The following is a 15,852-nucleotide window of genomic DNA, read 5'->3' as shown; positions in this document are numbered from 1 at the left end:
GGCTGCGGCGCGCCGGCCTCGCACTCTTGGCTCCGGAGGCGGCTGGGCTGCGAGCCGCGGCCGGGAACAAGCAGCCCCTTCCCCGGCCACCCCTCCCGGCACGCGTCCGCCGAGGGGACGGCCCAGGTCCTGGGCGGCTCGCTCTGGCATGGGCGCGGAGGCCCCGCCCGCCTCGCTCCGCCCCGCCCCGGCGGGAACAGCTCGAGGGAACGCTGGGAAACTTTCCCTGAGCCGCCTCCGCTCGAGCGGAAGCGCGGACGGGGCGTGGCTTGCCGGCTTTAACACGCCCCCTCGCTCCCTGCGTTCCCATTGGTCTTTGGGCCCGCCTGTCAGCGCAGCTCCTGCCGTTGGGAGCTCTGATTGGCTTGAGGGTCCGTCCGTCGGCTCGCGCTTCCCAGCCGCGGCGGGGCGGAGCTCGGGGAGGAAGTGTGTGGTCGCGTCGGTCCCTCTGTCCCACGCGGAGGTGGGGCTTGCCCGAGGGTCGCTGGGCCGGGAGGACCCCACAGTGCGTGAGGCCGTGGTTGGGGTGCGGGCGCGGCTGGCCGCGGGGCGAACTTACCGCTCGGGGGTCCGGCTCGGGGGTGGGGGAGGCCCGGGCGGGCACGGAGAGGCGGGCGTGGGAGCTGCGGGTCTCCCCGAGAGCTGTCCCCAGGCCCGCGTCCCCTCGCCCCTGAAGGGACAGCTGCGGCCCCTCGGGGCCGGCGGAGGAAGGAGGGAGATGTGGCGGTGTTTTGACCTTGGGCTGGTCATTTTATGACACCCGTGTCTCCCCATCCGACCTCAGCGTCGGGGGATGGAGTTCCCAGCAAGGTGCCCGGGGTGATTAGAGTGGGTGGTGTTGCATTTCGTTCTCTACCTTAGGAGCCACCGTGCATGATAACCTCAGGGTGTTTTAAGTTCTTTTTAGTGGAAGTCGCTCTTATTTATTAGATTTCAAACATGAAGTGCTAAACCCCGGTTTACAAAGTTCATGGCATTAGCCCACAAACAGTCCCATAGGCTGCGGCATTCTGTTCTCACAGGTTGAGAAATTTAAGGCCTAATGAGGTTAATGATTTTTTTTTTTTTAACCACGAAGTGCACGTTGAGGCGGTTGGTAATTGCCAACTTTTTGTGGTACGTGCCTTTAAGTCTCAGCCTTTGGGAGGCTGAAGCTGGAAGACTTTCAGTTTGAGGTTAGCCTGGCCTGCTGTACATCATCACAAATCTTCACACTTTCTCTTGCCTTATGTCTTCAGCTTCCAGGGACCTATGCTTCTCAAAAATAAATACTTGAAATTTAGGACAATTAGTGTTCCCAATAAGATCCCGCCTCTCCTATCTTATAAATTTACTTTAGTCTTTCTCCTCCTTTGGGTAACTATGTGGCAACATAATATGTCCCATAGTGCTTGCGATAGCTAGAGCAAAAGTTTGGTTTATGCAGCAAGTAAGCTTATTGAATAAGGCTATTTCCTTTTGGCCCCCCTCTCCTCCCCATCCTCCTTTCCCCTCCTGTCACGAATATGCAGAACTTGGGTACCAGTACATTATTTGATATGTTTCATCAGGTACGTCATTTGATATGTTTCGTGTGATTGTGAATACACCAAATTATTTGACTTTGTATTCTAACTTCACATGTGCTACCATTATCTCCCCCCCCCCCATTTATCATATTGTTAGACTCTCTAAGGCCAGCTTTCATTGGGAAAATGAATGTGGATTCTGTCTTTGCTCTTTGACTGTGAAGTTACTTCCAAAAATTGATCACCACAGCACCTCAAATCTTAAATATACCTTTATCATCAAATGGTCATTTACATGCCTTTTGAAGATCAGCCTTTGCATAGAACTTCTTGGAGCTTACCCCAGTATTCCACAGAAACCTGTAAAACATGAGCAGGACATGGTGGTAAATACCTGTAATACCAGTACTTAGGAGGCTGAGGCAAGAGGATCTGAAGTTTGAGGGCAGCCTAAGGTAATTATCTTGACAGTGCATTAAAAAATAAAAGCCTGGGGCTGGAGAGATGGCTTAGCGGTTAAGCGCTTGCCTGTGAAGCCTAAGGACCCCGGTTCGAGGCTCGGTTCCCCAGGTCCCACGTTAGCCTGATGCACAAGGGGGCGCACGCGTCTGGAGTTCGTTTGCAGAGGCTGGAAGCCCTGGCGCGCCCATTCTCTCTCTCCCTCTATCTGTCTTTCTCTCTGTGTCTGTCGCTCTCAAATAAATAAATTTAAAAAAATATTCTTTAAAAAAAAAAAACAAAAGCCTGAAAACTTATTTTCAAAACTGGAACTTTGTATCTTCTTTCCCTTCTTCACACTAGCAAAAACATAATTGAAAGGCATGGTTCTTTGCTCTGTAATTAATTAATGATGTCATTTCTCTTAGTGTTGTCCATGCTCTCTTTCTCTTTTCTCTTTGTGTTAGTCTTGTTAAAAACACCTTGTTGCTGTCCACCTGTTCTCAATTTCTTCTGCTGTCTGGTCTTCACAGATTCATCTAGGTTGGTACCATGACTTTCTGATTTGTTTTTTTCTGACAATCTCCATGTCTTTCTAAGTTTGGTTGTGTAATGACCCTGCTTAAAACTGCATGATATCCTGAATTACCTACACACACACACACACACCCAACCCACCAGTTTTCTTTTTTTAGGTAGGGTCTCAGGCTGACCTGGCACTCTGTATTCTCAGGGTGGCCTCTAACCCACAGCAATCCTCCTACCTCTTCCTCCTGAGTGCTGGGAATTAAAGGTGTGCACTACCACGCCTGGCTCCCACCAGTTTTCTTTAACAATATGTTAGAGACCTTTGTAATCTATGGCTACAAGTTCATTTTCCAGCCTTGTTACCCATAATTCCTAATCAGCACACCTCTTGTTCTTAAGAAATACGTTTCTGCCACTCCAATGCTCTGCTATACCTTTGTGTTTGGTACGTTGGGTTTCTTGTGCCCACATCAATTCCATGCATCTTTCAAGGCTCAACTTTTCATAAAACCCCTTCCAACTGTCATAATTTTATTTACTATCATGGCACTATGCACGTGTTAATGTTGAGCAGTTTGTTTGTTTGAGTAGCTGCCTTATGGTCAGGCTTGCTTGCTTTTATATTCTCAGTGTGTAAAATAGCACCAACAAGAATGCCATAAGGAAAGCCCTGGTGGAGTTTAGCAAGAACCTGGGGGGGGGGTGTCAGTAGATACAGGAAAGTAGATGTGGAATGGGCAGTAGAAAAGGCAACAATAGACTTGCATATTCAGGACAGGAAGTAGTGGCCTTTTTCCTTCTTTCACTGTTTCTTCTGAGGAACATAAAACAGCACAATATGGCCTTGCCTGCTGTAAAACAAAACAAAACAAAACAAAAAGACTATTGTTCTTAAGCAGAAGGTATTCAAAGTGAAGTGATTGCAGAGGACTGGGCCTACTGCACTAGGAGTTTGGGTTTAGAGAAGCAGACTGTGACGGCCAGTGGGGCCCTGGCTCAGCATCAGCTGTGGATGCCCGACAGTGGAACTGAGCTGTTCTCTACTTGCATGTGCACCCGCGTGCTCTACTTTAATTTGTTTGATTGAGAACTTCCATTATTACAATATTACAGACAGTAAACCATGGTAATTCCCTACCTCCCCCCACTTTCCCGTTTGCAACTTCACTCCATCATATCCCTGCCCCCTCAGTCTCTTTTGTTTATTTTTATTTATTTGAGAGCAACAGAGAGAGAGAAAGAGGCAGATAGAGAATGGGCACGTCAGGGCCTCCAGCCACTACAAATGAACTCCAGATACATGTGCCACCTTGCACATCTGGCTTACGTGGGTCCTAAGGAATTGAGCCTTGAACGGGGTCCTTAGGTTTCGTAGGCAAGTGCTTAAACACTACTTCAGCCCTGTCTCTTTTACTTTGATGTCATGATCTTTTCCTTGTGTAGGTAGTGTCAGGCACTGCAAGGTCATGGATATCCAGGCCATTTTGCACCTTCTGAGTCATCCCAAGGTCACTGCTATCTGAAAGGAAAAAAAAAAAGAAAGAAGCTTCTCTAACCAAAGTAAGAGTAGCATTAAAATATAAGAGAAGTGCTTACTGGGCAGTTTGGTGAACATAGTACATACATTTAGCCAGACCCCAGCAGATGTTACACCCCCTAGGACCAATGACTTCCCCTGTCATAGGTTTTCAGTATCAAGCATGTATTCCCTCCTGTGAAACTGCCTTCTAGTCCAATTAGAGTGTGTTGGTTTCCCCCATAACATACATGTCATTGTACCTGTTGGTTCATTTGGCCTGGCTGGCCCAAGTTAAGGCTTGCAGTGTCCACTATTGAGTATCTTCACTGGTGATTTCTCTCTCTCCCATTGAACTGCATGCAGAATGGCTCCTTGCAGCTTTCTGTCAGCTAGTCTATGTGGAGGAGGTTTTCAGCTCAGGTCCAACAGGATTTCTCAGTGACCTTGCAGCCCAAGTATGAGTCTTCAGCAATAGGGTCTTACCATCTATTCCTGGTGAGAAACCAAGAGCCTTGGCAATGGCCTGTAATGTTTTGAGGGGCATCAGGGACCTCTCTGGTCAACAACTCACTGGAAGGTATCTCATCCCTGGCACTGAAAATTTTCTAGTAACAATTTATGACTTCTGGGTGCACCAGCTTTTTTTTTTTTTTTTTAAATAGTAGGCTTCTATATGACTTATTCATACCCTCTTAGATTTTGATTAGCCCTCCCCCTACCCTTCCTATACTCGGTCTCTTCCCCTGACCTCACTTAGACCTTTCCACCCACAGTAATCTGTTCTTCTACTTAACAAACACACAATTCCCCCCTCCCCCCCCTGCTTTTTTGGTTTTTCGAGGTAGGGTCTTGCTGACCTGGGGAATTCACTATGTTGTCTCAGGATGGCCTTGAACTCAAGATGATCTTCCTACCTCTGTCTTCCAAGTGCTGGGATTAAAGATGTGCGCCACCATGCTGGGCTTCTCTTTTTTTGAGGTGGGCTCTCGCTCTATCCCAGGTTGACTGGGAACTCACTCTGCAGTCCCAGGTTGGCCTTGACTGCATGGTGATCCTCCTGCCTCCACATCCTGAGTGCTGGGCTTAACGGTGTGCGCCACCACTTCCGTCTTTGTATGTGTGTGTAAATCACATAAAACAGGTTTAACTCATCCATTTGACAAAAAGTAAGGTAGAAAGTCTCTTATTTATTATTTTGCTTTTGTTTTTTTTCAAGGTAAAGTCTCACTGTACTCCAGGCTGACCTGGTACTTACTCTTTGGCCTAAGTCTGGCCTCAGATTCACAGCAATCCTATCTCAGCTTCCTGAATGCTAGGACTAAAGGCGTATGCCACTATACCAGCTAATGTTTCTATGCTTTTAAAATTTTTATTTATTTATTTGTAAGGAGAGAGAGAGAGGAAAAGAAAGTGAGCAAGAGTATATGGGCATACTAGGACCTCCTGCCACTGCAAATGAACTCCAGACACATGTGCTGTACGCTCTATGTCTGGCTCTATGTGGTTATTGTGGAATCGAACCGGGGATGGCAGGCTTTGCTTCTGCAGCCCAAGTTTCTGTGTTTTTAAATAAAGCTATAGCTGATTCCTAAATGTTTGTAGTTATAGTAGAAACCTATTGTGGCTTAAACAAAGGCTGGGAAAGAAACCAAATCTTAACTATTCATTTGAATACTTTGATAATTTTAACCCCAAGTTCTGGAGTTAAAGGTACGTACCACTACACCTGGCAAAATTTTCAAGTAGATTAAAGAAAGTCATTTTTAGAATCTTAAAATATCATCTTAAACTCTAGTTAAAAACGCTAAGACAGGGCTGCAGTGATGGCTTAGTGTTTAAGGTGCATGCCTGCAAAGCCTAAGGACCCAGGTTCCATTCTCTAGGTCCTATGTAAGCCAGATGCACATGGTGGCACATGCATCTAGAGTTGGTTTGCAGTGACTAGAGGCTCTGGTGTGCCCATTCTCACTCTGTCTCTAATAAGTAAAAAACAAACTGTCAAGACAGTGAAATGAGGTAAAGTTGGGTACAGGGAAGAGGGAAAGGTGTATTGGGTGGTCTACAAAATCAGTCTTAATTATATTCCTAGAACTTTAGTTTGCTAGCTAGCTTAGATATTTGAAAATAACTAATGAGTATCCCATTTCTTCTGCTTCTTGGTGCAACAGTGAAACGGTTTAAGCGGAAACATCTTACAGCTATTGACTGCCAACATTTGGCTCGGAGCCATTTGGCTGTGGCCCAGCCCTTCGGTCAGAGATGGACAAACAGAGATCCAAATCATGGTCTCTATCCTAGACCCAGACCAAAAAGAGGGAATAGGGGTATGTCTTCAAAATTATTTTTATTTCGGTGACCCTTGGATATCTCCCAGTTTAAAAAAGTCATTGTTTCATACGTCACTATTTTATAGCCCTGTTGCAACAGTTTGACCCTTTTGTTCATTACTTGTGGATTTTCCACAGGAATTTTGTCCTTTTATTGTTGAGAGAGCCCCAGAGAACCTTTTACCATGTGTAGTTATAAAATGATAGGAGACATGAACCACTGTCATTGTGATTCCAATCCAGAAGCTGTATGACTCTTTCTTTTTAAATATTTTTTATTTTTTTATTATTTGAGAGAGAGAGAAAGAAAGAATGGGCACACCAGGGCCTTTAGCCACTGCAAATGAACTCCAGATGCATGCCCCACCTTGTGCATCTGGCTTACATGGGTCTTGGGGAATCAAACCTGGGTCCTTTGGCTTTGCAGCGAGTGCCTTAACTGCTGAGCTATCTGTCCAGCCTGTTTGCTTATTTTTTGAGGTAGGGTCTCACTCTAGCTCAGGCTGACCTGGAATTCACTATGTAGTCTCAGGCTGGCCTTGGAACTCATGGTGATCTACCTCTGCCTCTTGAGTGCTAGGATTAAAGGCGTGCACCACCACGAATGGCTGCCTTTTTCCTTTTATACATGTAATTTTAGAATCCAATCCAGCTTAGATAATATGTGTTTCTCAGTTTTGGGGACTGCTATAGGCAATCACATGAGGCAGTTTTAGTTATATTGGTTGACAGTTTGTTGTATGTGTGAGAGTCTCCTCATCTGTTTGAGACTTTCAGGATTCAGAGCATGTGCTGTGTATGTAGTAGATTATTATTTGGGTTTCCCACTGCTCTAGAAGCAGTTATAACTGGTTCCCCCCTCCAGTATGAAAAAAAATAATTCAGATCTATAAATTCATTAAAATTTAGTTTCCGTTATTTCTCTTTGTTTCCAAAGTAAGAATTTTGACCATCAGTACACAGAAAGGGGTCCTGAGTGTTGTATAGTGAGTGATATGCTGTTTACTTCACTGCTGCATAAAAATACTTCTTAGGACGTAGAAAATACCATGGTGATATGTCAACTCATAATTTGGGCTCTCGTGCTGGAAAAGTTGTGAGGTCAGCATTGTCACTTTGTAGTCATCTCAGAATTAGAGTTACTTTGTGAATGTTTATTGAACAAATGTGTAGGTGAGACATTCTAATATGAAAAATAATCAGACTATTTTAAAGTATCAGCTTCACAGGAAGTAAGATTAAATTAAAATGGGTTTAAGTCTGTCAAATGAGTAGAAATTTCTGAACCCGATAAGCTAAAGCACGTCTCTTTCTGCTTAAGCAAAATTAGACTTGCTGTGAGGGGAGCCAGCCAGGGGAGGCGTGTTGTGTGAGTGGATGTGTGAGTGTAGACAGGCACTTCCTTTCTGCCTGTTCAGGTGGCTGTTATGCAGCATGTGACCTTGGGTGTATATGTGTTATAGGTGTAATGCAGGCCAGTGCTCTCCCTGATGACCAGTTGTGTTTTGCCAAATAAGTGTCTGATTATTTTTGATTTAGCTGTTTATATAACCACCTGACCCCTAAACACAGTCTAGTTTTAGCTCTGTTAACATAATCAGGTTGTCTCACTTGGGCCTACTGTGGGTAAGCAGGCACTGATAATTTCTTGTCCATTCTGTTGGGTTCTGTGCAGGTCAAGGATGTCAAAGGAACAACCCTGAGTTCTTCCTAGCTGGCCACCAGCAGCGCACCAATGACATGGCCAAAAGCAGTTCTGTTGGCCAGGACAGCTGTCAGGACTCTGAGGGGGACATGATTTTTCCTGCAGAGGGCAGTTGTGTCTTGTCTCGGGAAGGAGATGAAGACGTGAGGTTGGGCTCATCCAGAGCTGCTCTGGCCCCCAGGAAGCGGCCTCGGTGCTTTGAGGAGGAGAGCAAGGCTGTGGGGGCCGCACCGCGGGATGGAGCTGCTAAGACCCCGCGGCACCGCGCGTCTGCTTCTTGTATGAGGAACAGGGGGCCCAGGCAAGGAGAGGACAGTGTATCATGTTGCTTTGCAGAGTCCACAGAAACTGGCCAAGACGTTGAAGACATTGGTCCTGACCCCATTCCTGACTCATACTATGGGCTTCTTGGGACCTTGCCTTGCCAAGAAGTGCCAGGCCACATTTGTAGCCTGCCTAGTGAAGTTCTGCGGCACATCTTTGCCTTTCTCCCTGTGGAAGACCTCTATTGGAACCTCAGCCTGGTGTGTCATCTTTGGAGGGAGATCATCAGTGACCCGCTGGTGAGTAAAATGCTTAGTTGAGTGGCAATGCCCCATCCGCATACAGGCTGGCTTCCCTTGATGCTCACTTCTGAGGATAAGGCCTCTTGAGAAGCAGTGGGTTCCATTTGCCTTCCTGAGTAATGGCGCGTGTCTTAGAGCACGAGTGGCTGTCCTGTTGTGTGCCACTCCACCTTCCTGGCGTCCCTGCTCGCTTCCTCTTACGTGTCTGAATGCAGTTTCAAACACTTGATTGCTGGGTCATGATCATGGACTTCAGCTTTGTGGTCCTTGTTCTGACTCCCCTTTATTCTTAGAGTAAGGCCACTGTACCTCTGCTCTCCTACCTGTTTGTTCTTCAAGGCTTACCAGTTTACAAACTACTCTTTTCCAGTACCATCCTAATCCTACTGAACTTCTTCATTTTCTCTTCTTGTGCTAACAGGATTTATCAGTTACCAGATATAGTTTTTTTAAAAAATTAAATTAAATTAAATGTATTTGCAGGCAGGCAGGCAGAGAGAGTGATTGATTGATTGAGATAGAGAGGAGACAGAGAGAATGGGCACGCCAGGGCCTCTAGCCCCTGCAAACAAACTGTAGATGCAGGCACCCCCTTGTGCATTTGGCTTCCCTGGGTACTAGGCAATTGAACCTGGGTTCTTTGGCTTCATAGGCATGCACCTTAACCACAAGACCATCTCTCCGGCCCAAGATTCAGTTTTTTGTTGTTCTTTCGAGTTGGGTCTCACTAGCCAGGCTGACTTGGTACTTACTCTACGTCCCAGGCTGGCCATGAGCTCACAGCGATCCTTCTGCCTCTGCCTCCCAAGTGCTGGAATTAAAGGCATACATCACCACACCCAACTCAGTTCATTTATTATTTTGTTTTTTTGAGGTAGGGTCCCACTCTAGCCCAGGCTGACCTGGAATTCACTATGTTGTTTCAGGCTGGCCTCAAACTCACAGTGATCCTCTTGCCTCTGCCTCCCAAGTGCTGGAATTAAAGGTGTGTATCACCATACCCAGCTGAGTTTTATTATAAAAACTAGTAATTTATTGTATATATGTTTGTGTGTACATGCGTGTATGCACCAGAGTCTCTGGCTGCTGCACATGAATTCCTACCAACTTTATAAGGTTGAGCATTGAACCTGAGCCAACACACATTGTAAGCAAGTGCCTTTACCCACCTAGCTGTCTTCTCAGCCCCTGGATTTAGTTTATTTATCCTTATTTATTTACTTTTTTTGGCTTTTTGTGGCAGGGTTTCACTGTAGCCCAGGCTGACATGGAATACACTTTGTAGTCCCATGCAGGCCTTGAACTCACAGCAGCCCTCTTTATTCTGCCTCCCAAGTGCTGGGATTAAAGGTGTTGCTTCTGCACCTAACTTGGAGTACCTTTTTAGATTGATACAGGGAAACCCATACTCAGAAAAGATCTGTTGGTGCTATAGTTAATTAGGTTACTGTTCTTTGTTTTATTTTATTTTGGTTTTTTTTTTTAATGATACAGAGTTTTTAAAGGACAGTTTATTTATTTATTTATTTGAGAGCGACAGACACAGAGAGAAAGGCAGATAGAGGGAGAGAGAGAGAATGGGCGCGCCAGGGCTTCCAGCCTCTGCAAACGAACTCCAGACGCATGCGCCCCCTTGTGCATCTGGCTAACGTGGGACCTGGGGAACCGAGCCTCGAACCGGGGTCCTTAGGCTTCACAGGCAAGCGCTTAACCGCTAAGCCATCTCTCCAGCCCTTGTTTTTTTTTTTTGAGGTAGGGTCTCACTGTAGCCCATGCTGACCTGGAACTCACTCCCTGGTAGGCTGTCCTCAAACTCTCAAACTCATGGAGGCCCTCCCACCTCAGCCTCTTAAATGCTGGGATTAAAGGCGTGTGCCACCATACCTGGCTGGGTTACTGTTCCATTCTCTGTTCTTCCTTTGTGTTTTCATGATGCTACTTCCTATGCAGGTTCATGTTTGATGGTAAATGGGGGGGGGGGGGATATCTGCTTTGTGTACCTCTTAGCCGCCTATGAGGAGTAAGTCAGAGAGAGTCTCCCTTCAGCTGTGTTGGTGGCCTGCTGCTGTGAGGCCATGAGCACGACCACGGCTCGTGCTGGGAGCGCACGTGCCACTGTGCCTATGAGGAGTAAGTCAGAGAGAGTCTCCCTTCAGCTGTGTTGGTGGCTGTGCTGTGAGGCCATGAGCACGACCACGGCTCGTGCTGGGAGCGCACGTGCCACTGTGCCTATGAGGAGTAAGTCAGAGAGAGTCTCCCTTCAGCTGTGTTGGTGGCTGTGCTGTGAGGCCATGAGCACGACCACGGCTCGTGCTGGGAGCGCGCGTGCCACCGTGCCAGCTCTGCTCCAGTCGCTGACGAGTTTCTTCTTCTGTAGCTGGCCTAGTTTGTTCTTTGTTTTTTTAAGCTCACTGAGATCTGAAGCCAGGTTAATAACTTCAGGTAGTTTTTGTTGTTGCTTTTCAGTGCTAAGGATTGAATCAAGCTTTGTGCATGCTAGGTTTGCATTGCTGGCAGAAATCACCTGACCAAGAGCAGATTTTGGAAAAAAAAAAAGGTTTATTTTGGCTTACAGACTCAGGGGGAAGCTCCGTGATGGTAGGGAAAACGATGGCATGAGCAGAGGGTGGACATCGCCCCCTGGCCAACACAAGGTGGGCAACAGCAACGGGAGAGTGTGCCAAACATCTGCAAAGGGACAATGGCTATGATACCCATAAGCCCGTCCCCACCAGTACACCGCCTCCAAGAGACATTGATTCCCACATCTCCATCAGCTGGGAACCTAGCATTCAGAACACCTAAGTTTATGGGGGACACCTGGATCAAACCACCACCCTAGGCTAGAATTCTATCTGAGCTCTATCCCCAACACTTGTTCTTCATCTTTTTAAATATTTTAGCTGTAAACTTGTGTCTCATAAGTTTTGGTTTCATTTGTCTCAGAGTAGTTTCTGATTTTTCTTCTAACTTCTCTTTGACCATTAAAAGAATGTACTGTTTAGCCAGACATAGTAGGAGATGCTTATAATTCCAGCACCAGGGAGGCAGAGGTGATGGGTTCAAGGCCATCCTGGGCAATATGTAGTAAATACCAGGCCAGCCTTAGCTTCATCCTAAAACCACATCTCAAAACCAAAACAAGGCTGGGCATGATGGCACATGCCTTTAATTCCAGCACTTGGGAGGTTTCTAGTTTCATCACATTATTATTGAAAAGATTTCTTTGTCACTTTTATAATTGATTAATACTATTTTGTGACCTAACGTGCTCTGTCCTGTACTTGAGAAGAACAGCTGTTCTGCAGGTAAGGTAGAGCTGTGTCTAAATCTGTTAGGTTCAGTTAGTCTGTAGCGTTCAAGTGTAGTCTCTCCTTATCTTCTCTGGTTGTTTGATCCTTTGACATTGGGTGTTACCATCTATTTCTTCCTTCAGTTCTGTTTTTGCACATATATCTGGGAGTTCTGATATCTGGTATAAATATATCTGTAATTATTGTACTTTAGTGAAGTTATCATGTAGCATATAATGTTCTTTTTTGTCATGTGACAAATTTTGACTTAAAATTTAAACTTTTATTGATAACTTCCATAAGTGATGAATTCCCCCCCTCCACTCCCGTTCTCCCCCTCACAAATCCACCCTCCATCATATCCCTCCCTCTCTTAGTCAGCTTCTCTTTTATTTTGATGTCATCGTCTTTTCCTCCTGTTATGAAGGTCTTGTGTAGGTAGTGTGAGGCACTGCAAGGTCATGAATATCAAGGCCATTTTGTGTCTGGAAGAGTGCACTGTAAGCAGTCCTACCCTTCCTTTGGCTCTTACATTCTTTCTGTTACCTCTTCCACAATGGACCTTGAGCCTTGGAAGGAGTCCTAGAGAGGTTTCTGTGCTGAAAAACTTTTCAGCATGGTGGTGGCTTTAAAAAAAAATAATTATTTATTTGAGAGAGAGATACGGAAATAGGCTGGTAGGGAGAGAGAGAGACTGGGCGCACCAGGGCCTCTTTTGACTTTTGAGTCACCTCAGTGGTCGCTGCCATCTGAAAAGAGAAGCTGCCCTAACCAAAAGTGAGAGTAGCGTTAATATATGAGTATAGCGGGCGTGGAGGTGCGTGCCTGTAATCCCAGCACTTGGGAGGCAGAGGTAGGAGGATCCTTGTGAGTTCAAGGCCACCCTGAGACTCCATAGTGAATTCCAGGTCAGCCTGGGCTAGAGTGAGACCTTACCTTGAAAAAACAAACAAATATGTGAGAATAAACATTTAAAAAAGTCCTTACAGGGCAGTTTGGGGTGCATAGTAAATGCATTTAGCCAGACAGTAGCAGGTGTTACTTTCCTAGGGCTCATGTCCTCTCCCACCATAGGCTTTTGACTAGGTTTTTGGTACCAGGCATGTCTTCCCTTAAAATTTATTTTGTCTGAACTTGGACCATTGTTGAACTGGTGTTTCAGTGCGATGGCTGAGGTGTTTGCTTTTTCTACATCTGTGACAGCTGTGTTGTTCCAGTTTCCAGCACAGCTTTATGTCATGCTTCTTCCTGCTCTGCTCAGCCCTGAACCCTGAGCTGTGCTTGCTTTTCACTGAGAAGGTTTTCTCTAGCTGTGTTCTAACCTGCTTCTGTGAGCCATTGCCTGTATGTTACTTTATGTTTTAAACTGTCTAGTTCATCCCATGGAAAAAGCTCTACCATCGATACCTGATGAACGAAGAGCGCGCTGTCAGCAAGGTGGATGGCATTCTCTCCAGCTGCGGCATAGAGAAGGAGTCAGACCTGTGCGTGCTGAATCTCGTACGGTGAGTTTTCCTCCTCTCCTCCTGTCGGGAAGACAAATTTTAAAATCCTTTCTCATACACCATTGCTCATGACCATCTTCCTTCTGGACTCGTCTCAATGTTTTACAGATACACAGCTACCACCAAATGCTCCCCAAGTGTAGACCCTGAGAGGGTGCTGTGTAGCCTGAGGGATCATCCCCTCCTTCCTGAGGCAGAGGCGAGTGTGCGTCAACACCTACCTGACCTCCACACAGCTGCTGGGGTATGTGAACTAAGAGGCTATGAAAGACCATGAGAGGTGGTGACATCATTTTTCAGTGGAAGAAAGTGTATTGGTCATTAAGTTCACTTGAAGAGTATATCATATTTTCTTTTTTAAAAAAACCTTTTTTGGTCTCACTAGCCAAGGCTGACCTGGAACTCACTCTGTAGTCCCATGCAGGCCTCAAACTCAGAGGAGTCCTCCAAACCCTGCCTCCCCAGTTCTGGGATTAAAGATGTGTGGCCCTAAAATTCTTTTTCTTTTTTTTTTTTTTTCCAAGGTAGGGTCTCACTATAGTCCAAGCTGACCTGAAATTCACTATGTAGTCTCAAGGTGGCCTTGAACTCATGGTGATCCTCCTACCTCTGCCTCCCAAGTGCTGGGATTAAAGGAGTGTGCCACCACACCTGGCTAAAATATCTTTTTTAAAGAAGTATTTTCATTTATATGAGAGAGGGCTGGAGAGAAAAAAAAAGAGAGCATTGGTGTGCCAGGACTTCTTGCCCTTGTAAACAAACTCCACATGCACGTTCTATACTATACATCTAGTTTCACGTGAGTACCGGAGAATCGAATCCAGGCTGGCAGGCTTTGCAAGCAAGTGCTTTCATCTCCCTAGCCCTAGTTTGAAAATCTTGATTGAATCTCTGAGTACTATGAAACATACATAATCTTAGGGGCCATAAAGCTATAGATTCTTGAATTTGAAAGGAATTTTAAGAAATATTCAGTCCATTTTATTGAGAAATCCTCTAGAATGTCCCTGAAAGCTGGTCATTTGTTGTCTGAACATCTTTGAATGATAGGTTTTCTTTACAAGAAGGGCCCTTGTGACAAACTGGGTGATTTGAAAGGGGCAGAGAAATCAAAGGGCTTGTTCCAGATGCACAGTGAAGTAATCTAGAAGTAAATATCAGCTTCTGAATTCTCGATCTACATGCTGCTGTTTTAGACCAGCTTCTAATGTTTGGTCCTGGCTTCAGGCCTGTGTTCCCCTGGCCATAAAAGTTGGAAACCATGACATCTATCTGCATTTCACTTTCTGACTTGAGTGGTGGTGGAGTGCTTTCTCTCACAAGCAAGAAGGACATGGGACTTTTCTTCCTTGGAGTGCATTGTTTTTTAAAGCAGGTCTTCTTCTGGCCCAGGCTGGCTTTAAACTCATGGTTATCCTCATACCTCAGCCTCTTGAGTGCTGGGGCTAAAGGTGTGTGCCACCATGCCCAGGAATATTGAACAAGGAGATGCGGCATAATATCAACATTACACAGACTGGGAATGTGACATCTGCAAAGCCCTAGGTTCAGTCCTCAGGACAAGACAGACAGACTCATGTAAGAGAGTATAAGAACCATAGAAAGTATCTGTTACTGACTGTTCCTTGGTTACTATGTGGAAGGTTACTGTCTTCACCAGATACACTTTAAATAGCTTCATATTTCATAGTTATCAGATAAAAATAAGAGGAAATTAACATAATGCTAGGGAATTGTTAGTCTTTTTTGTTGTTTTGTTTTTGGTTTTCGAGGTAGGGTCTCTCTCTAGCCTGGCTAATTTGGAATTTACTATGTAGTCTCAGGGTGGCCTTGAACTCACTGTTATCCTCCTCCCTCTGCCTCCTGAGTGCTGGCAGGAATTGTTAGTCTTGATGACCTTCTCCCCGTGGTGTGCAGATTGCTGTCTTCTTCTTTTTAATCTCTGCCTTTGTTTTTTTCTGGCATGGATACCTATTAGCTAATTTGTTTTGACTCTGCTCAGAACTTGTCTACCAAAAGCTCACACTGACCTGGAGAGGAGGGATGGGTGGGTAAGAAGAAACTCATATATTAAAAAAACTTCTTTTGGGCTGGAGAGATGGCTTAGTGGTTAAGCGCTTGCCTGTGAAGCCTAAGGACCCCGGTTCGAGGCTCAATTCCCTAGGACCCATGTTAGCCAGATACACAAGGGGGCGCACGCGTCTGGAGTTCTTTTGCAGTGGCTGGAGGCCCTGGCGCGCCCATTCTCTCTCTCTCTATCTGCCTCTTTCTCTCTCTCTCTGTTGCTCTCAAATAAATAAATAAAAATTAAAAAAATAACAAAAATACCCTTCTTTTGTTCATTGACAGTTTCATACATGCATATGTTGTATTTTGAATCATACATACTCCCCATTACTTTCTCTTACCTCTCCCACTGGGCCCCTTCTTCCTGTCACTCACCAGTGGCTCTACCACTGAAGA

The 15,852-nt window shown here is 45.6% G+C and overlaps 1 protein-coding gene across 2 annotated transcripts in view; it reads left to right on the top strand.

The window, feature by feature from the left end:
* Positions 1-397: 397 nt before the first annotated feature.
* The window catches only part of Fbh1 (F-box DNA helicase 1), a 51,387-nt gene continuing 35,932 nt past the window's right edge, over positions 398-15,852 (top strand). Inside the window, exons 1-5 of one of the 2 annotated variants that reach the window (XM_045135037.1) lie at positions 398-505; positions 6,162-6,317; positions 7,996-8,588; positions 13,259-13,389; positions 13,498-13,633. In XM_045135037.1, coding sequence (XP_044990972.1) covers position 505; positions 6,162-6,317; positions 7,996-8,588; positions 13,259-13,389; positions 13,498-13,633 — 1,017 coding nt within the window. In that variant the 5' untranslated portion in view covers positions 398-504. The remainder of the gene's footprint in view (positions 506-6,161; positions 6,318-7,995; positions 8,589-13,258; positions 13,390-13,497; positions 13,634-15,852) is intronic. The other variant, XM_045135036.1, reaches the window with a different exon arrangement.

The sequence above is a fragment of the Jaculus jaculus genome, chromosome 15 (genome assembly GCF_020740685.1).
Source record: "Jaculus jaculus isolate mJacJac1 chromosome 15, mJacJac1.mat.Y.cur, whole genome shotgun sequence".
Lineage (NCBI taxonomy): Eukaryota > Metazoa > Chordata > Mammalia > Rodentia > Dipodidae > Jaculus > Jaculus jaculus.
Note: the sequence above shows the minus strand (reverse complement) of the source record. Positions and strands in the feature narration are given on the sequence as shown.